Genomic DNA, 27,866 nt, shown 5'->3' with positions numbered 1-27,866 from the left:
TCTTAGTTTTATCGAGTAAATTTTTGGGGACTACAAAAAATGGCGGATTTATGCAGTTACTGTTTTTTGCACTAATTAATGATTTTTAATTTAAAAATATGATGACGTTGTTTAATCTCATGGTTCTATAATCAATTGCTCAATAAATAAATAAATAATAATAACCATTCAATGGCTGTTTTTCACGTTGGCTCCAATGCTCAGGCTTGAAATACCAACATAGAAAGCACCTGTGATGTATGTAAATACGTAAGCTGCAAACAAGTGTATTTTGAAAACGTTACTCTTTTCATTTATCGTGTTTCATTTGATTTAATGACATTAATTATCATTATTCATATATCTAAACGTCGATATTTAGGTACTATACATTGTGCGTTTTCACTAATGTTTTTAAAAGAACTTTCCGACCAATCACTCTCACAAGGAAAATTTGACGATTCCAAAGTAGAATCTAATCGTCTAATATGATAGGGAGTATCCGAATAATGCTAAAACAACGAAGGTTTTAATGTTTCTTTAAATTCCTAATGGTGCTGGTGGAGATATTTGATATTTCAATTCAGACGCCAAGCATAAAAAGCGGACTACGTTCGATTCCTATCAAAGTTTCGGATCCGAGAAATATCGGTGCGAAATGTTACAGGGATCATATTATCTCTAGGTGTACCAGCGATATTTGTATTTTCCCGGATTCGAATTGGACTTAGTTCACAAGCGACACCCGAAGTGGGTCCAAGTTTTCGAGATTTGTCTAGTCTCGGATTCTGAACGAATAGGAATGGGATGCAGCGCGCAAACGCGTTATTATGCAGTCATTTGAAAGCCTATTGTACTACTTATGAACAATATTCGTGTCATAGTTTTCACCTATTAAGTGACAAAGTAATTAAATAAGTTGTGACTAAATTTTATCTTAATTTATGCGTGTAAACAATCATCGATTTTGTAAGTAAAGGTAAGTAGATAAGAATCAACGATCTAATCCACATGTCCCCCCTGGTGGGGACAAGTGGATTTTTACAACCCTATTTTTTTAAGCAAGCAATGCATTATTTTAAGCATTTTAAGACGAAATGGTATCGTGGCCGTGGTTGTCCAGGTTTTGTGGCGTGTGAGGTAGATGCAGAGAGAGGCGTCTACAAATTCATTATACTTACGATATTTAAAATAATGCTTTTCGAAATAAAATGTACTCTGTTACTGTATATATATATATGTTCATAGTCCCCTGACGTATTTGTTACGAAACACAGGACAGAATTTTCATTCATTGAAATATTTCTAATGATAAAACTGATTTCCCCATACATAAACGTGTTAAAAAATTAAAATTTTGGGGAATTTTGTAATTTTTTTAAACGTCTCATAGTTCAGTACCGGTATCTTCTGTTCTCATTACCAATTAAAAAAACAAATAGAATTTGTATTTTTCAACGTTGACAAAAACACCGATTTTTCGATTGGTCGAAATACGCAGGAAGGTCTATTTTTTGGTTTCACTTGACCTTAAGTTTTATTTGGTTTTCAATTTTGATATGAATATTAGTGTAGGTACTTATACATTTATTAAAACAGGTGTAAATTAAGCTACAGTAAGTTACAGCTCAATTACTTCATCACTTAGCAGGTTAGTCACGATACGCACGCTTTAGTCATGAAAAGCACGCTTTAATCACGATACGCACGCTTTAGTCATGATTCGCGCGCTTTAGTCATGATTCGCGCGCTTAGCACTTGTCATCTAATTTGGCCCTTAATGTTTTTGTTGGCAGTGGAAGTGTAATATTTCTTTCGTAACGATTTTGTGTAAAAAGTAACCTAACATAACGTTTTTGTGTCGGAATATGAAAGCGATGTTTATTTTGTGAAAACTTTCCCAGGTTCTGAATCAATGCATATGGTGCCATGATTGATTAAAAATACATTCAAAAACTTCTAGGGCAATGCTTTTAGGTGTCGCGAATATTATATGTTTTAATGAGCTATTTCTGTTCCCTTTTCATTTTAAGCTCTGAGGATTTAGTAAAATGTTGTGAAGTAGGTACGTCACTACGTTTTATAAGTTTAATTAGGTAGATAAAATAGATGAAAGTTGTCAAGTTTGTGTATAACCCTGAATTGGTTGTTAACATTGACATTGTTTAGCAACGTCTGTTGTTATAGTTAAGAAATTAATGTTTTTAACAATTTCGTTAACTAGGAGTGTTGCAATGGTAGCTTAACACAAATAGATAGGTTATATATTTTGGCGCCTACTTGTAGCTGCCATGTCAGAATCACAATGTTATTTACCACGTAAGCAGGCGCCATGAAAAGTAATAATCTAGTTTTTCGTGTCTAGTTTTCTAGTGAATAAGTAGTGATATTTCTAGAAATAAAAAACTACTTGTTGCAGTGTGCTCTAGAGAAAATTGGATCTGCCATTTCTGTAATGGCGCTTTTAAAATCAGTTCATTCAAGTCTATTTGTTCGTATTGTCCGATTTAAGGGTAAATGCTTATATTTTGCATATCAATGAAAGAAATGTACATAATGGTACGCACAATTTTGACTACAATTACATTTCATAGAAAATATTTAGCCGGTTTGGAACGTTTCATCGAAAATTTGCTTCATTTATTAAACTAATTGAAAGATATATAATAGCACCTACTAAAGTTTTAAAGTTTCAATCTACGTATCTGTTTAGTTTAGTTATTTTTTAATTATATAGGTGCCTACAAATTATTAGATGCTTATAAAAGCGCTGTGGTGCACTTTTGTAGTCACAATTTAGTGAACTAAATACTGAAGCAGCGCTTCTACAAGCTTTTAATTTGAAGGAGCCCTAATACTGGACTGGAAATTTAAAACTGATTCGAAATTGCCTCGATTTACTCAATAACACGAAACATCGCTTTAAAAGTTTAGTTAAGAGAACGCACCTTGTTTTGTTGATTGTATGTTCTGTACGTTTATATTTTTTTTATATTTTAAAGATATATTAGATATTGGCAACGGTTTGGCTCATACGCTCAATTTACATTGTGGCGGAACGGAATGAAATGGAAGCTTCAATTTCGCCTCGTTGCGCGAGAAGGCGAGTGGTCTAGCGACCGTACCTTGAGGCTGTAGCATTTCGTCGATGTTTAAAGCCACACTGCGTCTGCCTTCGCGCCACTTCCCACATTCCGCGGAAGACTTGTGACGTGATTTTGGTCTCCTATCTAGTTTGTAAGTTAAACAATTGACCATAAAGTTTGTTATGTTCTTCCATTCCGTTCCGCCGCAACATAAACTGAACCTTAAGGTTAATAATAGGTTTTTCCATTGCATATAACTGCCCCAACCGCCGATATTTGACGGTGTCCGTGGCCTTCATACCAGTTTTCGTGGTGTCGCCATCTCTGAGGTCTCGGGTTCAATCCCCGGCCGGGTCAATATGGAAAACGTTCTAATATTTAATATTTATTTATATTCTTCTGTAACACCCTCAACAAAATGGTTCCATCTTGATATTTGATAACGTAAGATTGCGTTCTCTAACTATTAGAAAGACAACGAGAAAAAATATTTTTTTTTTAAACTTTTAAAAAGTGAAAAATATTAAGCACAGAGTGTGCTTAATATTTTTCACTTTTTAACTATTGAAAATAATATATATGTTTTTTTTTTGTTTATTGTTGTCACTTAAATTTATTTTTCTCTCGCAACTCGAAAACTTAATTTATTATTTCAGTGAAGGGTCAAGATATAGCTTGTTATAACAGCTTTTCATAGTTTAATTTCACTCTGAAGTTTGACGTCAAATTCTTCTTATAAAGCGTTCTAGCTCACGCGTTCATAACTAGTTGGTCGCGCGATTTACAATATAATATACAAGATTTTAGAATGTTTACTCTCCCCTTCACTTTTAATTTTTAAATAATCTATTATAAGTTTATACTATCTTACGAAAATCTAAATCTCACTTCTCACTGTCTACTACAGCAAGTTAAGGTTATTATGACGTCAAGTAATTTATTTTGTTCCGACTGGTTAGACTTTTAACTAAAACAAAAAGTTGAAGTATTTTTTTTATACAAAAGGTGTTTTGAGCATTTACTGTTTAGTCTCTTAACTTATCAGGGTATGAAATGAGAAACCTTTCCTAATTTTATTCTAAACCAATATGGGTTTCCGTTTTCTTTTTCTTCTGTGGCGCGTGTGTCGCTTCGCGCCGTGTTGGGCGCCATTTGCAGCGGAGCTGTCGCCGCCATCTTGCGCGGTGTATGCGCTAGGCGCGTGCGCAGAGGCTGGTGCTATAACCGCTTGTAAGGCGGCGGGGGCATCGTCGCGGGTTGGTGAAAAGGATGGTACTGGCGGGCTAAGATGTCGCCCTATAACAGTCCAAATTGTACACTATACATTCATTACACTCTGGTAGTAAAACGCCCTGAAAAACTTCAAAAAGTTAGTAGCAATGTTAGTGACAATCCGATGGCTCACGCTACACCAGCCCAAGCACAAAGGACAACTAGCATCACATACATTTTGTTATTAGTTCCAGCTCGGTTTAGATAGCCTGAATTTTGAATGACATAGTATAAGACGTGGTACCTACTTGTGCCGTGGTAAGAAATGATTTTTATCGTGTGATCAGTTTTGTATGGATTCTTCAAACAGTGTAACTACATACATGTATGTGACATTAGTTGAGCTAGATGCCAAGTAAGGCTCAGCGTAATGCAGTCATCCTATAAAAGTTATGTAAGAGTAGATACTTACAACTTGAGGCTGTTGGTTCTGCACTTGTTTTATGTTTCTCTCTTGGATCATCAGCTGGTGCGCCGCTCTGCAACGTGATTGGTTAATGTTTCAATTTACTCTATTGAAATATAATATTGAGTATAGAAGAAATCCCATCCAATCCTAACCTACGGTGAAGAGACATGGTCGCTGAATGAGTTCCAGAAGTCTAAAGTCTAAGATCTGCCAGAGGGCAATGGAGCGCAGCATTCTGGGCTTTAAACGTATTGATGGAGTACGTAATACAATGCTGCGTTGGATGACGGACATTCCTGGTGTGAGGAGCAAAAATGCAAACTACACTGATGCAAACCGAGAAGTGGGCGATGTCGTCACCCCTTGGGTGCGCGAGGATAGAAAGAGACAGTGGGGACGGCCGATAAGGCGTTGGCGGGACGATCTTTGAGAGGGTGTGGTGGGAAATCGCTAAAGACAGGGAGCAATGGAGGATTTTGGGGGAGACCTTTGTCCAGCAGTGGGAAATAATAAGTTAATTAAAAACTTTCCAAAGGTACCCAATTTCCTTGAAGACCGTAGTTTGGGGGTTGTCTCCTTTTTGTGGCCAAGAGCTTTCGTTAGCAGAAGTAATAGCGACCATTTTCTACACCGGAGGATTTGACAAACCGATGTGAAAGCTCCTTAGTGTGGAGCTACACCTATGATAATCAGGAACTCGGGGTTTCCACCGAAAAGAGCACAAAGTTGTAGTAATGGCTCAGGTTTAGCGTATGTGTATTTGATATTGATTTTGCTGAAATAGGACTGGCCTGGACACGTTTGTCGGATGCATTCACGGAGATAGGCACACACAGATGTTGCAGACCAAGAAGGACACGGCCGGATGACTTAGACGCGTATATAAAGGGCTAGCCTGACATTACGCCAAGCCGAGAGCTGTAGAAGTCAAGTGGAGACGCCTTTGCCCAACAGCGATAGCGGATACACAACAATAGGCTAATAAATAATATGACCATTTATGTTTGGTCATAGAGAATCAAACATCGTTGGTTATTTCTATCTCTTGAATTTAAATTTTCGTTCTCATTTTTTGAATGTTGAAACTTATGAAATTTTTGACAATCTTACCTATCCATCTGCTCTTGCGTCATGTCTAGTGCTTCTTGCATCTCTCGCGATGTGTTTCTGACGAATTCTGGATCACAGTACTCTCCTAAACCTTGCTCGGTTAGTACCTGTTAACAATAATAACTGCTTGTAAAGAAACTGTGGTTATCATGGTTACAAGTTTTTTGGGAGGAATTGGAAAATATACAAAATCAGCTGATAAGAATGAGACGTGACAACTTACCCTAGTAACGAGACTTTCAGCTGATCCTACGACGACAGGAGTTGATGTGCTGTTAGCGCGAGGGCTTCCAGGCAATGATACCACGTCCCGGCCGAAACTATCGCCACCTACAAATTTTACTTTTATCACTTGCGGTTTCAGATGAAGTAGGTACAGAACTTTCCAAAAGAGTTCAATAAAACTGTGTTACAGTCACGAATATGAAATAAACTTTTCTTAACGTCATTTGTAAATTCGAGAAACAGAATCTAGGAGAAAGTCGAAAGTGCATTTTGCATAAGTTGAATTTTTTTAATGTAAAAAATATCGTCCCTTTCCCTGTTGACTGTCGTATTTGTCTTAATTTGGCCAGAACTAGCTTACATAAAGTGTGTCTCATTTTGAGTTAAGTACATGGCTTTTGATTGTTTCTTACGAAGGTTTTTTTGACGTGTAGGCAATCAAATTTTACGTTCAGTAATGATATAATATTAAATTTAACATATTTTGAGTTACAGCGCTATTGTAATAGCAGTGCGATATGTATTTTTAGCAGTAGATCTCCTTGAGTTCGTCCAGGGAAGTACTGCCTCTTCTTCGTAGTCGTAGTGAAATTACAGGCACATGTGATTTGACTATTATGTTTCTGGGTGACGGGCGCAGCGGCAGTGCCTCACAGATTTTTGCGATTTAAATCTCTGAGCGGCACTGCAATTGGTGCCAATGTCAATAGGCGTAATCGCTCACCACAAAGCCCACGACTTGTTCGTCTCGTAAAAAAAGATTGTTTATCTGTATTTATACAAACTGCCAATGTAATATTGTAAGCTATTGAGAGAAATGAATAAAATTAAAAAAGAAATAATCCGCCATGCTGACTCAATGCTGTTGAAGACTTCCCACGTTCGCAGAGAGACGCTTTCTCGAATTTTTCGAATGCCGATTTCAACATCGGCATTTCTTTCACTGGGCTATGCATTTTCAAAAATATTAATGGTTAAAATGAGTGAAGAAGTAACTACAGTTTTATTTAACCCTGAAGTTAATAAAATCTTACTATTTTTGTCTTGTGCTACAACAAATATTGTTTGTCTATTGTTGTGAAGAGATTCTAATTACATGAATTGATTTTAAAGATATTCAAATTATATCTATTGTAGCTATTTCTAGGCTTGTTAATAAAATTCTATGTTAAAGCCAGCTCTAGTTTCTATTTAGTTTCTAATGAAGCAATGGTTTTAAACATTTTTACAGTTATCTTGTGACAGACGACTTTTGAAATTTCTTGTCCTCGTGAAAATTTATTCATGAATTTTAATTAATTTTACGTGCATGTTTAAACAAAATTAACTCTGAACATTTCTTCTAAAAAGCTTCTATTTTCCTCATCTATGCTAAAATGCGTTACTAAATTAGCTTTCCGAATAATGTATTCGTTTTCTACATGCTGTTATTCTGAATGGCAAAACTCTGCAATTATCAATTTTTACTTGATGGTTTAAGAATTTCATAAAAAATAATACTTTGACAATTTTACAAATTTTCAATTATGTGCAAAATTGTGTTATGTGTCCAAAGTAACGATATAGTAATTTTTTACGATTTGTGACTTAAATAACTCAAGAATTCCGGTTTATTAACGTGTCCATTGTGGTTTATTACTTAACTTATAAACATAATATATATGAAATAAAAAATGAAAAAGAGATAAAAGAAAAGAGATTAAAAAGCAAATAACCTACAAAATCGGAATTCTTAAATCTTAAACGTCAATAATTTCATGAAGTTGCAAAAAGCCATGTGGAAATGTGAAAATGTGTTAGTAATTTATTTATATGAATTATACCGTGCCGGCTGTTTACCCTTGATTTCTAACATTGTCCTGAAAAGCCTGAAATTAGTGAATGCTTGTTATATCTACTAGTTTGGAAGCTTCCTTCTCTATAAAACAAATAAATATTAAGTAAATTGAGTGACAAGTTAGGTAGTCAAATAGGTACTTTAGAAAAACTATTCAAGTCATCCCAGTTCGTATAAAGATGATTAGGAACATATATTTTTTGGATACTGCATGTATAAAAACTTCAATACTTAAATAAATATATATATATATAATCATATAAATACTAAAATAAGAGATATGGTAACCTATCACAAAGTCGAAAATTTTTTGTCCGAAATAACGTTTGTTCGAATTTTCATTACACCGAAAACCGAATTATAAGGAAACAGTTGTTCTTTCAGGATATGTTGACTATTTATCGCAAAGACACGATTAGGTTCGGTTAGGTTAGGTTAAGTTAGGTTTAAAAGAAAAAATATTTTCCTTTCAAAATTACTTTCGACTTTATGAAATTTCGACCAAACGTTATTTCTGGAAAATGTCATTTCGGACTACTGACAGGTAACCAAGAGATATAGCTCAGTTGTACAATTACAAAATTTCATAAAAACCATTTCACCGAATGTAGGTTTCATCGAAGATCTGGTTCGTTGACGTATGAAACACATCACTTATGTTGCACCTTTCTGTATGAGGTTTGATTGTTAAATAAGAATATACTGGGCTAGGGCTGAATTAATACTACAGTTAATTATAAAAGTACAAGTAATATTTCTAAAATAATTTTGATTATATTAAAACACAACACTAAGCGGACTGATAAAGATACTAAAAATAATTCTATCGATAAATATCGATGTATAAAATTTCTAATAAAGTTCAATTCCATAATAAATTTGGTGAAGGTGTATTTCATGATGTTTTTCTTTTGCATACAATTACACCACAGTAGCTATTTTAGTTGACAGTAAATAGTCTAACGTTATTCCGTAGAATATAGTTCAACATTATACTAAGTACCTAAGGTAAGGGATTTGCTTGCTTGTAGAAAGTTAAATACAGAAACGGAAATAAAGGAAGGAAGCTTCCTGTTTTCGTGCAGACCTGGCGTGTGTGGGCGATCTAAAAGCTGGGCGGGCGGTGCATGCGAGGCCGCCGCCCCAGACGACGCGCTCCGCACCATCCGACCTGTCACAATTGGCTTGATCGTGCGTAAACTCCTCCTTTCCCCACCCCGCATTACTCTGTCCTTAGCGTGCGAAAACGCAAACGGCAATTTCGCTGCTGCATTATAGCCATACAACGTCATTGTCTTCGAGTCTGTCGTTGGTGTACATTCGCTAGCGAGTAACGGAGATATTTTCGGCTGTATAGTTTCAGGTGCGTTTGGCGATGGTGTTTTATCTTCTGGTGATGCCTTCTTTGGTATTGATAGCTTTTCTCTAGAAGAAGTCAAGTCTTCAGGGTGTATCTTCTGTCTTGAAACTGCTGGTGCGGTTTTTACATTGTTCGTGTTGTTAGCTTCGTTCTGTGTTGTTAAGTAATTGACACAGCCGAAAGCTAAACCGATTTGTCCTAGCATTTCCGGATAATTTGACTTCTGATTGCTGTTAGTGTTTTATAATAATTACCAAAATCCACACATGATGCAGTGAAAAAGAATTATTGTGTTAGAAATTTGTTATTAGTATGTGGTCTGGGCGCAATAAATTGTTCGAATGCTAGTTATGTAAGCTACAACCTTTTAGCAAAGTGGTATTAAGGTATTTAAGATTAATAGGAGGTTGTATAATATCGAGTTCTCAGGTTTTCGCGTTTGTTTTATTTTTTGTTTGTTTGAAAAAACAAATATATACGATTCGAAAAAAAAAAATAGTTTCATTTCCTAGGTTGTATAATCCCATTTTGTGTTTGAAACAAACGGGATGTAGGTATCTGTGAAGAAATTTAGCAAATGTCCAATTTGTTACCCGCAGACCACACTTTATGTTAGTGCAATGAAAAAAATTACAATTCAAGAGAGTTTAGAAAACCACACATTTGGCTACCTTGGTACATAGCGTTCTTAAGATCATTTGTGGTTCTTCTGTAATGCAATATAAGCTCTTTTTAGTTATCTTTTTAGAATATTAGATATGAACGACATTAATTTTAACTATATCAAATGCAATATCCAATTATTGCCCTTAAGCGTTGTAAATTCAACCAAGAGAGCAATATGATATCTTAGTAATACGGTGTATATTTAATATACTTCAGTAATTAAACGCCTGAAGAAAAGGCGTGTCAGAATTTGATTTCGTTCACCGTTATTTAAATTTTTTAGGTATATTATTTGTGTTATATTAATAATGTTATACTCACTCTAAAACTTGGTAAATCTTTTCAGATTCTCCGTTGAATATCAAAGGCCTCAGCGGTATTTGTTCCTTTGGCTGTCCATTGGCTCTGCAATGCAAGATTAAAATATAATTTCAATACAATGCCAAGTTTCTTCCGTACTCTAAGAAGTGAAGGGATAATATTATCATCTATCTCCTGATTAAATGTCATTGTTGACATTAGGCAAATTTGTCAGATCTTGTGTGAATGTGGTTTGTATGAACCTCTGATTTTTTTTTAATGTCCTAAGTTGACTTCCTCCTTGTATGACCTCCATCCTCCTTATGTTCCCCGTCCAATTAACCTTACTTAAATTTATGTATATTCTCCCTCTATTAATATTTTGTGTGATTTTATATGCTGTAATAATGTTATGCTTTACTTTACTGTTTGTCCATGAATATTTTTTTCACCTCAGGTATAATCTCCACAACAGCAGTTCGGCGAAGAATTTCTTTCAAGAATAAAAACCTTGCTGCATCATCAATTTTGACGTTCTTGATCAATGTTAACTGACAACATACGTCAAAATGGACTCTGGCCCAAGCCCAGTGACCGCCATAAAGGAAGTAGTCATATTTTTTTAACACTTCACATTTTAAACTGTAGCTCGTGTCCATGTTGTTATACATGTGTAATGGAGAATATAATAAATAAAAATATCTTAAACTATATTTCTCGTTGCTAGTTTGGTACGGTGAGCGACGGATTTAAATTGTCTTGCATTTCGTAACGTTGAAACTCAATCTATAAACTACTCGAAGACGTTCAATGATTTTTTGGAATATGTTTTGTGTAGAGTTGGTCATCATTTGGCGTCTCTTTAAAAAAGCTTCTACAGTACAAATCTTTCTTCAAGCCTAATATCGTTCTGGATGAACGTTTTTGGAAAACAACACAAATATTCATCTTAGTTGCATATGCAAGTGAAAATTCCCAAATATCTTTAAAAACATAAAAAACATTTTGTAAAATTACTTACAGGTTCGGTGTGAGTGGCAAAGGATTGACTCCATATTCTTTTTGCATCATTGAACTGAGGTGGTTTCCTACAGCCTCTGAAATTTTTATTAGAACCTTTATAATACTGCACAAAACAAATACGAAAGACAAACCAAAGATAAAGCTTGGATACAACATGCGGTTTCATTGCTATATAGCAATTTTTTTCAGGGAAGCAAAATTTTAAAATCATTACCAGCATAGGGTGCAATGAATGGATATAAATATTTAAAAATATAAGTAATTAAGTTCTAATGAAGTATTTAGTAAAGAAGCTAAAGAAGTTTCTTGGTTGTTTACACATGGAAAGTAACCAAATGTACTGTGTTACACCTATTATACATTATCCTTATCCTATCGCCACATTAAGTTAAAATATATGTCTATAAATAAATATTATATATATATACATGTATTATATTATATATATATACATATATATTTTTAACTTAATGTGGCGATAGGCTAGCTGACCAATAGGAAGTTACCTCCAGGCCCCTCTTTCCTTCTGAAGTTTCTGTTTGGACCGTGTCTTCTTATACTAGACCATACACCACCGAACAGCGAATGATTTCTCTGTAACAAATCGCATATTAGTAACTTACCCATTTCCAGGATTTCATATACTATGCTATGTAAATAATTAAACAGTTCAATTTCATATTCGGAAGGTGGAAATGGTACCTAAGGGATGATATGAGACAGCAATGGCATGATGCAGCCTTTGGAATAGCGTTGCCTCCCTATTAGTGGTCAACGTTTCGAATCCTTGTAGCCAAATATACCCATGACTTTTATTTGTAAGTTACGTACATTCAGTAGTAACACCTCTACTAATGGTCAAAGAAAACATCATAATAAAACTTGCATGTTGAAAAAGATTTACAGGTCTTGGAACACGTGTGAAGGGTTACCTATCAGTAGTCCGAAATGACATTTTCCAGAAATAACGTTTGGTCGAAATTTCATAACCTCGAAAGTAATTTTGAGAGGAAAATGTTTTTTCTTTTAAACCTAACCTAACCAAACCTAATCGTGCCTTTGCGATAAACATTCAACATATCCTGAAAGAACAACTGTTTCGTTATAATTCGGTTTCCAGTGTAATGAAAATTCGAAGAAACGTTATTTCGGACAAAAAAATTTTCGACTTTGTGATAGGTTACCCGTGTGAAGTCCCCAACCCGCATTGGATCAACGTGGCGAACTGAATCTTCTCCTTAGAGAAGATCTGACGATATGATGGCAATGCATGACAGATGTTTATTACTCACTCTGTGCATGGGCACGTCACATTCCGTTGTAATATCATCTAGATTTCCAGATATAGCTCTTTTTAGTTCAGGCCCAGCTTCATGTAGTGTCCTCAGTCCTGCCTGCAGTGTCATTTGATGATTTTGTTCCTCATTTTGCCTCATTTCTTGTTCCTTTCTCTTTTTGAACCTTTACGAGAACAAAGCTTATTTTATTTGTGTTAAGTTAAAATAATTTTGAATTTTTTTCGCTAGTGCAATCTACACTTACTAATTCTATTCCTGTTTAGTGTCTCAAAAGTGGCTACTAAAGCTTCTATTATATCTATATTTATATATTTTCTTCTATAATACTGCCAATTCAAATGACCAATTAAAAAAATGTTTTATTAAAAAGTTTAGATCGAATCTTTTAGTCTAAAATATCGATTTTTGTTTAAACAATTTTTATTTAGTTACTTCTTTGCTCTAATTCTAAGAAATTAAGACCACAAAATACTTATGTCAATGGGTAAATTACAAATTTTATTGATGGACTTGGAATATTCAAACTACATGCTTCAGTTTATAAATTGTTTTAAGAGGGGTCAAACATTTTACAAGTTTTAAACCATTTTACAGTGTTCGCTACAGCCACAAGTGACAGACCAGCTGAATTAAATGTATGAAAAACGCGTAGCCGCCATTTGCCTAATATCGGCGGTGGCTGTTTAAAACAAATATCAGGAAACTCGATTAGCTCGCAGCTGGCCTCTTGTGCCTGTGTGCGGTGAACTTTAAGGCTATTTTTTCTCACATGCTGGATAAAATAAAAACTTCATATATTATAAAACTTGGAGCTTTAAGAATCTCAGTTAAACACTAAAACATTATTAAAGTTCGACCAAAATTTTATGAAATTAATTTCATCGAATCTCTCTTCATGTAAGTGTGAGAGAGATAACAATAAAAATTCCATCAAATTTTGGATTGCTTAAATATAAATCTAGGTATTTGCGTAGGGTCATCGCATTATAGATCACTAAAAAGGGGCACAATCTTTGACCTAGGTAATACCGTCATCCTGTTAAATTACTCACGCGTGATTCCTATGAAACAAAAATACTTGTGTTAACAAAAGTCAACTAAAAATTGAACTTTCCAATGTTTGTTGTAAAAATCAAAATATTCTCAATAATAATTATAGTCCGCGTGCTGATAACGAACTATTTGATTTTTTTAAGTTTTTATCCATTATTTGGGTATACAAAGATAGCTTCTTCAAATACGAGTATTTAGTATGATGTGCCAGAAATAATCTGACATAATTAGTACTAAGTAGATTTATACAGGGTTATTTTTAAAGTCGAAACTTCGGAACACGGTATTTCTTTCATTAAAATAAACAACTATGTTCTTTTCTTATTTTACAAATCGATGAACAACTTATTGCGCAATTTTCAACTTCTCTTCCTAATTTCAGTGGCAATTTCTATAATATAAATATTATAGAATATTATCATGAAGTATTATTTAATATTACACGATATTTTATTGGAATACTCCATTAATAAAAGTAGCATCAAAATTAGGTACAGAAAACTAAAAACCTAACCTGAAAATTACTTATTTCCAGGTTAAATGGTCTAAATGTATATGCGCATATTTATTAAGTTGTTTGTTTTAACATTAGGAATGCCGTATAATTATATGAAGAAAAAAAAACAATAACCCTGTATAAATTGTTCGTAATCAATAACTAAGAAATCAATACACACCTCCTAAAATAATCCTGTATCAGGAAAGTGGCGTAGAACTTGCCAACGGTGATCTCATTAGGATCTCCAGGAGGTGGTACCACCTGGTCAAGTAGTTTGGGAGATGTTCGCTTCCAGATCTTTTTGATGACTGCCCTTAGCTCTGTGTTACAGTCATCGATATTACCTGTCGAAAGGGAAAATTAATTGGCATTTAATAATCTCTTAAAGGATTGTAAATTTAATGTATATACATTTTGTACTAATGTGATTTTATCCATGTACATATTGACTCTTCAAAAGTCGGTAAGATGTATGTATATACATATATATACACTAAGTCTCACTCTATTGATAAATTCAAGTTAGTTTTAGGGACGTTATGCCTTACCTTCAGTTTTGATCTTGAGGGACGTCCGGACAACGGCGAAGAGCGTCGCATTGAACAGCACAGTTCCATCAGAATTAAGTGGCATGTTCATTGACACAAGTCTCTTGCATGCCACTCGATGCGGACATAACTTACCGAAGCCTAAGAAAATTACATTGTAGATAATTAATTGTAATTACAACTTCTATAATCTAAATGGATGTCATTTTATTTCATTCACTTAAATGTTAAAATTAAGTTCATTTAAAAACTAAATTAATTACATAATTATGTCAATCCGCAGCGTAGGCTTCGTCGGGAAGGCATAAATATAAATGAGCAACAGGCTTCGTCACAAAGAAATTAATAATTCAATTAGCTAGACTTAGTCTTTTGTGTCATTCTTGTATTAAATAGAAATTATTTAACTATAAGAATGAAACAGGACCGCTCTGAATCTTAGCTGGCGCAAACGTCCCGCGCTGAATAGCCAACGATATTTGTTGCACCAAGTACGATCCAGAGCGTGGATCCATAGCCTCTTTCTCTAAGCCGACGACCCAACTCCCTGATGAGTTCTTTGGCCTCCGCACCCCAAGTCCTCGCAGTCTCCACTGCAATTGGCACAAAATCGTACTTCAGCTCCAAGACACTGTACTTGGCATGTTTCAATTTTGCTTCTGCAACTCTGCAGCAGACGCGGCAGATCTGGTGGTGTGACTCAGGTGGGACGGTGCAAACGTATTAACACGCGTAGCGTCCCACAAAAGGCACCGGTCCTTCTGCCACGGAACCAGTGTAAGGCCGTCAGGCCTCTTGCCATCTGTACGGCACAGCACCGGAGGCTCCAAGACACAGGGCACGTTAGCCAATACTAAAGTCCGGCGAACTAAATCAGTTATTGCAGGATGTCTTCAAAACCTCCCCGCGCACTTCTGACAACTAAGGCCGTGGTGGCCGTTTTCCTCAACCATGACCCCACAAATGCAGTGATGCGGTTCACAAGCCTTACATCCCAACCGCAAAGTAACGGCAATTCTCAACGAGTCATTATCTAGCAGAGTGCCTAAATGGGGAGAAGGAAATGCCTGCAGCCACGCTCCTGATTCAGGCTTAGATGCGGCCCTTAGACGCGCCACGTTAACATCCAATGCCTCGTCCAATAATAATGAATTTACCTTTCCACACAAAATGTCATCCCATCCCCTCTGAACAAATACCTCATCACCCGGACAAATAAAGAATATCCTAACCCGTAAGAAACACCACCACTAATTGCTTCTCAACTAAGATGTCTACGTTTTGATTCTATCTGTCGTGGCATGTAGCTATGACTTTAATGTCTAAGTTAGGTATATCTATGCATATCAAGGGCGAGGCGTGAAATTGTCGTTAGTGAAGCCGGAGCAAGATAAAAACGCTTCCCTTAAGAAAAAGTGGCGCCTTGGCGACATTTAAACACAATTTATTAGCACACAAGGTACTAGTATACCTCATTTCACTGGTTAACTTATTCTACACATAAAATTTAGCACAAAATGTAGTATTTGATAAATACGTGGAAAATTTTAGGCAAGTCGGTGAAAATCGAGTTATACGAACGCCTCGCGATGCGTAACTTTGAAGGTTACTAATACTAATCATTTGAATGGGCAAATCATTCGCCAAAGTCGAATCCAAGCACAATCATTCGTCTCGAGTCGAATGATTATTATGCCGGAACAAATCGGAACCATTCACCATGTCCATATCAAAATGTCCTCGTCACATTTACGGTAATTACCAATGCCCGAGAGGGTTAGGCAGAAATGCTACATGGAATCTATGGATTAGTAATAAGTAACAAACAATAATATATGACTATATATGGATATAGTAATGTATTATTCTTATATAAGTATATTTTATATTGTGTGAAAACAATGCATCATAGTTAGGTACTTATAAATTTTGATCACCATACTTTTTATTTGTGAACTCAGCTCTCCGACTGACTGCATTGGCATGGCATTTGTACTACTTTGCATGGCATTACGTCCGGCATTTGTACTACTTTGTGTGCATTAAAATTTAAATAAATAAAAACAATATCTCGTTAACAGTGAAGGAAAATATTGTGATAAAACTTGTGTATGAAACGTTCATTAGCTTTAAAAACGTGTGACATCTAGGCGTGGCGGATTATAGTTTAAACCTGGTAACCTATCACAAACTCGAAAATTTTTTTGTCCGAAATAACGTTTGTTCGAATTTTCATTACACCGAAAACCGAACTAACCGAAACAGTTGTTCTTTCAGATTATTATGTTGAATGTTTATCGCAAAGACACGATCAGGTTCGGTTAGGTTATGAAAATTCGACCAAACGTTATTTCTGGGAAATGTCATTTCGAACTATTGATTGGTAACCCTTAAACCTCCTTCTCAAGGGAGACCCATGCCCAGAAGTGGGTTGTATAATGGATTGGAATAACCAATTAAAAGCAAATAACACTTACCCAATGGTGGACTAATTTTTCTTAACAACGTAACTACATCTAAATGTTTTATTCTTCCTTTTGCGTCAGGATCGTATTCACTCCATAATCTGAAAAATAAAAAAACGTTCTTCATCATTTACGGATTAAATCATTCCAAAATTAATCCGTTAAAAAAAGTAAAAGAGATTCGGTGGAATATCTTTTTACGAAATTCTTGTGTGAAACGTTTTTCATGAAAAAAGTATCCTCGAAAAGATTTCACATAATATTTCTACCTGTGCATTTAAGTTAGTTAATTGAACGTTGTACTTAAAATTTCTATAATATAATATTTACCTTATAAATTCATCTAAGTGATGTGGTCCCAAAATTGACCAGTCTCTAGTTAAATAGTCGAAATTATCCATGATGACAGCGACGAATAAATTGATGATCTGGAAATGAAACAGAGGTATAAGTTTTTATTCAAATGAGTACAGTTCGAAAGCCTCGACAATATCATCCCCATCCGTAGATTCTACTCCGGCCTAAATGGCAAATAAAGAAGTAACAGCAGAGCTCCTTGTGAACGAGTTCGACCAGGGTACTGGCATCTTGCCTATTTCTGCCGTCAAGCAATAATGTGAACATTACAGCATTCCGGTTTTGAAGGGTGTTGGTGAAATTGAGATGTGCATGGATTTTGAAGCGTGTTACACAGTTGAGGATGGAGGAGGACTTGGATCATATTCTGACAGAGGACCTCAAGGATGAGGAAGATATAGAGAGCGAGCGCAGGGCACTGTTGGTTCAAGGCAATATGTTGGCCCATAGATTCACGTAATGTAAGACTGGAGTGAAGCTAACGCTTTTCGCGAGAAGGTGTATCTGATTCCTACTATATCCTTCTAATTTGTGAGTTAAATCAACTATTGTTTTGATTTGAAATGTCAAAAATTATGCGCCTCGACTCGGAAGAGACGCAGTTTCCGATCGGGAGAGGAAATCAAAATCAAGCTGCAGAGCATACTGTCAGAGTTTCTAGACGTGTTCTCTATAGTCCAACGTTACACTGGGATCGTTCAGTGTCTTGTGAGTGCAATATCACCTTCAGGGCCTTGTTGAGGCTCCCCGGTTTCTGCATCGCATGTGGAATTTTCGCAGATGTTGTAAATGCCATCTCAATCAATAGTATGAAGAGTGAGAGGTAGCAGCAATGAGATCCCGAAGGTGATAACGGCAGGATGGATGTAGCAATGTTCCGGAGATTCACTGAGTTCCATGTTTTACGTGTGAGTCAGTGAGCCGCCAAGGGGGCTGAGTTCATCCTGTTTGATGTAGGCACTGTAGCGTAGGCTGGTTAGATTATATTCTTTTATATTTAGAACTGTATAAAAAATAGAAGGTTGTTGTCAAATGACCATCGGGGGAGTTCTGGACAAATCTTCAAACTGAACGCTCGCAGTAAATCTTTAATAATTATTATATTCCTCGTTTAAATATTAAATAATACCTCTCAATATGCTCCCACGAGTGGAGGCGCTGGGTTACAAGAATAGCTATTTGGTATTCGACATCTGGCGTATCTGGTGATTGGCAGTCACCTTGAGTTAGTGATCCATGATTAAAATTAAATAAACGTACAATCATTTCACTGTTTGCAATAGTCTAGCGCATATATATGTAAACAAAAGGTTATTTAATAAGGTTAATGTATTTAAGTAGGTTAAGTTTTTATGCAGAATTTTACCTTTATCTTTTAATAACAGTCTCATGTTAGGTTGGTTAATACAGTGAGATAAGTTCATCTACATCGTTTATCCCAGAAAATTTCTGTTCTTTTGACAACAACCTTCTATTCAGTTCTAAATATAAAAGAATATAATCTCAGTACTGAGTACTGAAAAAACCGACCTCAAAAGTACGTGGAATTACGTCTATTTGTTAAGTTAGTTCACTATACAGGACTTGACACTGGAGATAATAAAAATCGGTTCTCACTACTCAAACTATATTGAGAGAAAAACGCCTTGAATTGAAGAAATAGCAAAATCAACCATTAAAGTAATTGCTCCTAAATTAATGTTAGGCGATATATATGAAAATGAATCTTCATGCGTGAACAGTCACCCGTCGAGGTGGATGATTTCCTTCAAAATGAAATGGGACCACTTTTTTGAAGTCGGTTATAAAAATAACCAGCCTACGCTTATATGTATTTGCCAGTCTGTAAAGTGACTATACCATACTATTCCTAATACTAGCATAGTTATAAGGTGTGTTGTTACCATATCTATGGTTGTTACTAACTTACTAACTTACTAACTTGTATGGACTATGTGGTCCGAAAATAAATTATTTTTATTTTATTCTTTGCTATTTAATGCTCCGAAACTGTTATGAACAGGCGCATCGTTTATTACAGGCTTGTTTTGCCACGACTTGTTCTTGTTCGTCCCGTCATTTAGTATTATAAAAAGAGTTATATTAGTCTTAAGTCGATGAACTTACCAAAAACGAACAAAGTACATAAAAAGATATGAAATAAGGAAACGCCAGGACACTGCCGCAGGTCTCTGCGTTGGCCTCCTCAGGAGACTCGGGGAGGTAGAATCTATCACACTTCACGTCTTTGCTTGGCGACACGGCCATCATAATATCTTGCCACGCTTCTCCTGCGGAAAACCGGATTATTTGTTATTATATAAAATTGTGACGTTCAAATTACCAAGGCGTGAAGCCTGGTAATCTGCTGACGCTACACCAGCGGTCCTACACGCGCGACGGTAAATTAACTTAGTATTTAGAATTATGTAATGTAATGCTTCTTCATTTTATTTGTCCTATTTTTAATCTTGTAAGGTTTTAAACGTCGTTTTTATTAAATTAATTAATTTTCTTTTAGACGTTCTTCTTTGTAGTTGTTACGGACGGCCGTACGCGCCTGGCCGGTCAGAGCTAGAGTCCAGAGGAGAATGATTAATTCAAGAGCTCTGATTGGCCGAGTGGCGTAGCGACCCATTGATAGGACCGGTACGATGTGGGAGACACCGTACTGGTATAAATATAGGCGATAATTGTCATTCGAATCAATCACTTTCGTAAATCACTTTCAATCACTCTCACTTGTTACAATTAGTTGTTTCTTGTAAGTCAGATCGACATTATATGAATATACAGTCCACTTCAAATTAAGGAAGTTTCATTGATATCGAAGGAAGATTAAAGAAGAGAAGTTCAGTTTGGCTGAATCTCCAACAGTAGTCATTACATAGTAACTTTCTGTTTTTAAATTTTGTTGAATTGATATTCAATTATTATTTTTGTGAAATTACTCCACTAGTTTGTTATAATTATTAATACAAACGTCGAATACTCAAAAAAATCCTTTGATCCGGCCGGATTCGAACCGACGTCTTCTAGCATACCGTGCCAGACGCTATACCAATTATTAAAGCTGAGTTGGTATAGCCTGCCAGCCAAAGGCTGCAGAACATCTTCAATTTAGTTGAGGTATATACGCCTAGGTAGGTCTTTCTCAGGTTTCCATCCACGTTGTCTTAATCCTTCGGTAATGATGTTTAAGTAAATGGCGAAAGAAAAGTTATTCCTTACCAGTAGCAGACCGGAACAACACCAAAATGGCTTGCGGAAATGTTTGGAAATGGTTGTTTCTGCTGATAGCCGTGCTATCGTCAATTGCTATTTTACCAAAAGTCTGTAAATAAAGATTAATGTCAGTCCAAAATACTCAATTATTGTATTTTTTTATTTCTTCATATTATTTATTTTTTACTTGTAAATGACCTAAAAATTTTGTTAGACTATACATGAAAATGTACATACTTGCAGACCATATTATTTCTACGTTGTAGTAAACGTCCAGTGTACATTATAATGAAAATATCCCACGCTAATTTAGCATTATATTATATTCTACGACCATAGGGTATATAGAAATATGCGTTTTCCATACAAAACGCGGGCATTGCAGCACCCCTCCCCGCTTCGTCTCCTAGGCCCTTGTCCGATGCGCTAACGTTCCATTGCCGCGCGCCATTTCAACGCATGGTATGGTATAACGTGACCATACGTTACGCTTTGAGCGGGACAGTCCCGCTTTTAAGTTTCGTGTACCGCTGTCCCCAAAATACTTAGAAATGTCCCGCTTATACAAAAGGCACACACATAACAAGAAATTTAAAAAATCAGAAAGCGAAAAATAAAATCCAGCCCACCAGACTACGAAAGAAAAGTTTTTTATTTTTATTTTTGATCACTACAGATTTCTAGTTCTTTTTGTAAATTTTTAAATCATTAAACATTTTGTAACTATCCATAAACAAAGAAATGTTATATTTTTAAAACAGTAATAAATTTATAAGCGTCCGCTTTGAAAGAAAAAAAATATTTACTACATTTTAATGTACATTGGTCGTTAAGTGCTTGTCCCCTAGTTTGATGGATCTTAGAAAGATATATACCTAGAATAGATCTATATAGACCATACCTGCATCCCAACAATGGCATAAATGAAGAACAGCATAAGAATCAGCATGGCGACATAGGGCAGCGCCTGGAAGGACTTGATGAAAGTCCAAAGCAGTGTCCTGATGCCTTCACCTTTGGAGAGTAGCTTGACTAATCTCATCACTCGGAAAAGGCGGAAGAAGTTAATTGATGGCAGCGAGCTTTCCTGCTGAGGGTAATACATGATTACAGATCTACCGCCTAACTTAGTCGGCTTCTGAGGTAGCTGCGCGTAATATCGTCTCTTTAGTAGAGTTGCCTTTACATGATGTTTGAACTTATAACAAAACAGCTTTCCTAGAGCTGTTTTGGACTTCTCTTATTATAATATTCTCTTATATAATACTGAATTATTATATAATACCTTATTATAATACTGAATTCCTTGCCCCACAAAAGAACCGAGAACCCTCTGAAGTCTTAAGTTCGGTTAAACGAGCTTCCATTTATGTCTAGTATTAAAATTATATACGTAACTCCGTTTATTATACAATTCATTATTCAAACGCACAAAAAGTATACAATTGAAAATAAACTGTGATGCAGTGATCAATGTGCCCCTTAAAAATCTCCCTAAGTGAGGTACGTGAGCTTAATTATGTATCGCTCTAACCGCACGCTTCTGCAAAATAAAAATTGTTTCCAATATTTGAAGCGGCGCTCCCATTGACTTATAATTATATGGACGTCGGGTCCGCGCTAAAAAGTGTCCGAACTTATATGGCGTTAAAATCGTATACAGAGCGTCATTCACGCTTTAGTTTTCGTTTGTTGGACTGACAGCGAAGCAAGCAAAATTAGACAGTATTGCGATGACATTACAATTTAAATTCAACGTTTTAGCTTTTTCATATTCCTTTACATGTCACTACGTTTAAATAGGTTGACTTGGGACATTTTTTTCGTGGTATTTGTATTAGACCCGTCGTCCATTTATTTGTAAGTCAATGGGCGCCCCACATTAAAATACCGTATGACATACTGTGAAAATAACTGAAGTAAACGGTTCAGGCCGTCTCGACGTCAGTAAGCTGCCTGAATTTTCGTATAGCATAAGCAGCAGAACTAAGCCTTCCAACTAATGTCGACATATAAGAGTTCCACTGAAGTTTTGAATCTAACTTTAGTCCCAAAAAGACAGTGGTGTCCCCAAAATCCAATTGTACATTACTAAGTTTAATGTCAGTTGCTACATTTTCTACTTTAAGTAGCGTAAACATAACACATTTTGTTTTCTTGGAGTTGAGGTTAAGATTGTTTACAGTAAACCAATGTTGAAGAGAGCACTATTACACTTCAACAAGATTTTTCTGATAATATTCAATAAGAATTTGATTTGAAAAAAGTGCAAAATGGCTTGTCTATTCATTTAAATTATCAATGAAATAGTTCTTTTTATTGTCGTTTCACATAAGAACAATTTACTAATTTGGTAGGCTCTTCATAACAGTTACGTAAAGTGTCACTCCTCCCGCAACCCGTAGTAGAGGTCCACATTAAGATTCGATTTTTATGAAGATCGATTCAAGACATACGATCTAGCGATTTTTTGTATCGATTAATTTCAATGCGATTTTTAAGTAATAATAATAATAAGGCACACACTCAACATAGCCCCGCACTTGGGAAACCTTGTGTTGCGAATGCCATGGGCACACGAATAGACAACCACAAATTACACCCAAACTCACAAGAGAGCTAAATGTAGGCCATACACATATTTCTCCCGCCCGGGAATCCAACCTGACGGGCGGTAGTGACTACTTTGGTAAACTATGTTCTAAATGAAAGTCGTAACCGACAGAAGCTAAAAAGGCAGACTTTTTTTTTATCGAAATTAATTTTGATATGACTTTTATTATATCGATTCAAACGCATATGGTCCGATCTGTAGATCGATTCAGAGGCATATCGACTCATCCGAAGAACAGAGTCCGATGTTATTATATAGCGAAAAGAGAATAAGTACGTCACGAGAATAATTTCGTTATTCAAACTAAGGCCTATGTCAAGGTGTTTTGAGAATTTATATACCTTATTTCGTTTCGGAAATATAAAATCGAACAACAGTCGATCTGACATCCACAGAGAAAAAGGAAGGAACGAAGTGTACTATGTCCCGAGAACAAGTAGTCTTGCACATAGATCTTTGTTCTACGGATGAGTCGATATGATCCATTACGATCCAAAAAATCGATTCAAAGCTAAAAATCGTCCATCCCTACTGCGTAGCTACCTCAGGAACCGACTCAGTGAAACAATAGGCCTGTAGTAAAATAATGTAAAACGTAATTACCAGTAACTATCATGAGTTCACAGTAACAGTTGTCCCCATCGAGTTTATAACCAGATATAGAGACGAAATGTCATTTAATTTGTTAGAAAACTATTCTGCCAAATCATTACGTTAACAACTGCGCTCCGATTGGCCAGCCCGAGTTCGAAACAATTGACGGGTGTCGTCAATTGTTTCACTTCAAATTGACCAGTTTAACTTGAACTTTAACTACAATGGATGAAAATTGAAAAATGGCATTTTGCTGTTTTTCCTACACCACCGAATGGAACAGCCCCCCATTGTTAGAGATATTATCTTTATTACAATAAAAACAGAATATTTTTGGAATATACAGAGACGTACACACAGGCCAGTTATTCGCGATGTACTATTTGAGTTTTCTAATTTGTGATTTCAGCGCAAACGGGAGTTGATATTTAAAACTGATATCAGTCCCATTTAACTGATGAGTTGCCAGGGATGGATGACCGTTACTTCGTCTCTATGTCTGGTTACATACTCGATGGTTGTCCCTAACGACAGCGTCTAATAATTGCATACAAAATGTCACTTTTCTCGTCACCGCTAGAGGCGTTGTTAAATTTACCATACAAAATTGTCAAACATTTTACATTTTCCAAATCGCTAGCGACAATAATTGTCTCTGTGATCTCATGGTAGAGGTACTGGTTAAAATGTAGACAGGGGTGAATTCAGTTGTGTGACTTAGTTATTTACGTGTATTCCTAACAATTTTAACGATAAGTAAATAAGAGTTTCAGTAATAAATGATAATTATTTTAACATAATAAAATCACAGAATTCTAGTATTAAAATTGCCGTATCTAACAACAATGATGATTATGATTGAAGTTGATAAGATTTTTTAATATTATTATCAGGAAATAAGAGTTCATCTGTCGTAGCAGTTTTTGTTATTTAAATATTCAAGTATTATCGTGTTATTATTAAATAATATTGCACGATAAAAAATCGAATACCTACCTGTGGACAATAATACAGATTGTTTTGTTTTAATCTTAGGTTTAATTTACAAGGCTAATGGAAGCGAATTTTTGTAACAAAATTGTACATAGCTTAATAACCTTTATGTTAACTGTGTAAACAAATAAAAGTATATGATTTTTAGGGTTGTTACATCGCACTGTTTTACCACTATTTCAATATATCGACATCTCCTACGTAAATTATCGTATGTCGAAATTGCCAAGTTTACAGGGAAGCGTTTTAAAATTCTCCGTTTTATTCGGCAAAGCTCGTTACTCAAATAGAGTGATCATCTAATACATCATCTAACCGATATCTAGGATTTTATAATACTCTATGTGAGTAGCAAGTTTTGTGGAATAAAACTGAGAAATGCTAAAGTCACGTGTTGTGCTTATTTCAGTGAATTCAGAATATTTAAAAGGCTCCTCTGTAAACTTGGCAATTTCGACATACGATACTATACGTCGGAGGGGTCGATATTTCCAAAAAAATTTTTAAACCAAATAATAGCCACACGCTCGGCCACAATCTCACCTGATATTAAGCGACGATGTGACCGACGATGGGACGCGTTTGCCTATAAAAGCCTAGTTACTCTAGCCTTGAGTAGCTCCAAATTGTACTTTTCGGGAAATATAGAGTATTTAATTCCTTTGCCGTATGCATCAGAAAGGAGGAAGCAAAGTACTTGGAGGTGTAGGGATCCTGTAAGTGTGCGAGTGATATATGTGTCAGTAATTTTGAGTATGAGCGAGATGCATGAATGTCACTGTGCGGCAGTTACTGCGAGTCGCCCGGTCCGGTGTGACTGTCTATCGTTTTGGGACTTCTTCTTCTTCTCATTTAAGAGCTAGGCTCTTGTCGGTGAAGTAATCTCCAACTATCTCTCTCTCTCGTTTCGGGACTAAAAGTAATAAATATATATATATCAGTGAAATTAGTGGCTTTCAGTAACTCCCAATGCAGCATCAAAAAAAAACTCGGTACACTTTTTGTTATAAAAAAATAATACGTTGGAATGTCGGGTCACTACTGTAGGGTAACTATGCTATTGGTGGGAATGTGTTCCGTACTTTATTACCATAACAAAATTTGAGTCTGCATTAGATTTACTGAAAAGCCTCTAATTTCACTGCTATATATATTCATTACTTAGTCCCAGAACGATAGACAGTCACACCGGACCGGCGGCTCGCAGTAACTGAAAAAATAACAACTGAAAAATAACATCTCGCTTATACTCAAAACTGCTGGCACATACATTACTCGCATACTTATAGGGTCCCTACATTGGTATATCAACGACATAAGAATGGAGTGCTCCGGACCTTCTAGTTGACCGAAGGAGGAACGGTGAGGGTGGAACTAAATTGAAAGGTTCATGCACACATTTCCAGAAATGTGTCCAATAGAGAACCGACCAGCAGGCTACTTTTCTGCGATGGTCAAGATTCGATTAGACTATTGATAATATTAATGAATTTTGTTCAATAGAAACCAACATATACATTACTAGTAAATTATTATTTGTACAATTGTGACATCCCTATTTTTTATTTGATGGCAGAGATTGCAAACATTCGAGATCGAGCAGTTTAAGTCAAGCTCAGAATTGGAAATTGACACTGGACGAGATATGTAGTAAATTGATATAAAACAAAATGTAACAATTTTGTTACTTCTCATCTAAGATTACCTATTACATACATATCTAGCAGTACACATTAACATACATACGTTGGCAAACCTTATAATAATTATTAACCAGGTAAGTATTACTTGTACATGATTTTGTAGCAGTAGACCTCCTTGTTGTGTGTTGTACGTCCAGGGTAGCACTGCCACCTTACCTATTTCTGTAGTAGTAGTGGCAGGTGTGTGTGGCAATCTTTCCGCTACGTGTCTTATCACGCGCTGGCATAGGATAAAACAATCGTGTCCAATCTTTTCGTTGGCTTCCTACGTAATCGGGAGACATTTAGAAACAGTTTAAAAAGTGTAACCTCGCGCCCCGATAGGGTAAGTGTTGAACAAACGTATATGTTAGGTAATGTATTAGTTCTTGTCCGCAGCCTCTTGTCTCTGTCTTGTCTGTCATTTATATACCTACGCTTTAACAATTTTTCAATGCAATCTTTTATTACCTAATTATTGTTATAGTGGTAATATTTCGTTGTAACTTGTTACTTGTAAAAAAAAGTGTAAGTCATTCTGTCTTAACTCTGTAACTCCATTCGTGAACACCCACACCAACCGCTTTCAGTTTCTCCCTGTAATATTAGGCGCACATAATAAAGTGGTTCACAATCAGGGGAGGTTCTCAATCATATTCTTACTGTGGACATTTATTCACAGGGTGTTACACCACGACTAGAATAGCCACTGAAGCCGTTTACGATTCCACTGCACCGGTCCAGCCTTTGTACTTGCCTAGGGCTTGAATGGAAACCGCAACCCGCTGATCCGGCGTTCCCCGAAACGTTCCAGAACCCGCCGGGGCGCTGCATTGTAAAGACCTCGCAGCCGCTGCCGTATCCAGGGGAGTATCGAATTACGGTAGCAAAATCTGACTACAAGTTAGGCCTTCGAAACCACCGTTTATAAATTTTTGAAATAAATTCTTCATAATTATTTGGTGGTGACAATTCGTTGTTTTATTTTGACCACATCCTCGGTACGGATGCCACACCCTATAAGTACTTTGCGATTTAAACCTCTGTTACGGACAGGCGTGTAGCTTCCATCAGGCGCACGACTTTTTCGTCCCATCACTTGATGTTATATAAAATAATCAAATTTACCCACGTACCCATTGATTTACAATTATATGGACGTCGGGTCCGCGCTAAAAAGTGTCCGAACTTATAGGGCGTTAAAATCGTATGCAGAGCGTCATTCACGCTTTAGTCTTCGTTTGTTCGACTGACAGCGAAGCAAGCAAAAT

The 27,866-nt window shown here is 36.0% G+C and overlaps 1 protein-coding gene across 1 annotated transcript in view; it reads right to left on the bottom strand.

Moving 5' to 3' along the window:
• Window positions 1-4,024: 4,024 nt before the first annotated feature.
• LOC113228987 (muscle calcium channel subunit alpha-1-like) overlaps window positions 4,025-27,866 on the bottom strand; it is a 188,193-nt gene continuing 164,351 nt past the window's right edge. Inside the window, exons 31-47 of the mRNA XM_026462453.1 lie at window positions 24,917-24,950; window positions 21,614-21,834; window positions 20,719-20,821; window positions 19,615-19,778; window positions 17,461-17,558; window positions 17,143-17,231; window positions 14,666-14,806; window positions 14,296-14,461; window positions 12,560-12,728; window positions 11,774-11,861; window positions 11,266-11,341; window positions 10,266-10,349; window positions 9,950-9,987; window positions 6,080-6,186; window positions 5,857-5,963; window positions 4,750-4,816; window positions 4,025-4,361 (exon numbers count right to left, since the gene is read on the bottom strand). Of these exons, the coding sequence (XP_026318238.1) occupies window positions 4,284-4,361; window positions 4,750-4,816; window positions 5,857-5,963; window positions 6,080-6,186; window positions 9,950-9,987; window positions 10,266-10,349; window positions 11,266-11,341; window positions 11,774-11,861; window positions 12,560-12,728; window positions 14,296-14,461; window positions 14,666-14,806; window positions 17,143-17,231; window positions 17,461-17,558; window positions 19,615-19,778; window positions 20,719-20,821; window positions 21,614-21,834; window positions 24,917-24,950 (1,830 nt within the window). The 3' untranslated portion in view covers window positions 4,025-4,283. The remainder of the gene's footprint in view (window positions 4,362-4,749; window positions 4,817-5,856; window positions 5,964-6,079; window positions 6,187-9,949; window positions 9,988-10,265; window positions 10,350-11,265; window positions 11,342-11,773; window positions 11,862-12,559; window positions 12,729-14,295; window positions 14,462-14,665; window positions 14,807-17,142; window positions 17,232-17,460; window positions 17,559-19,614; window positions 19,779-20,718; window positions 20,822-21,613; window positions 21,835-24,916; window positions 24,951-27,866) is intronic.

Source organism: Hyposmocoma kahamanoa, unplaced genomic scaffold, assembly GCF_003589595.1.
Source record: "Hyposmocoma kahamanoa isolate Upper Pololo Valley unplaced genomic scaffold, ASM358959v1 263, whole genome shotgun sequence".
Taxonomy (NCBI): Eukaryota; Metazoa; Arthropoda; class Insecta; order Lepidoptera; family Cosmopterigidae; genus Hyposmocoma; species Hyposmocoma kahamanoa.
This window is presented reverse-complemented; position numbering and strand designations above follow the sequence as displayed.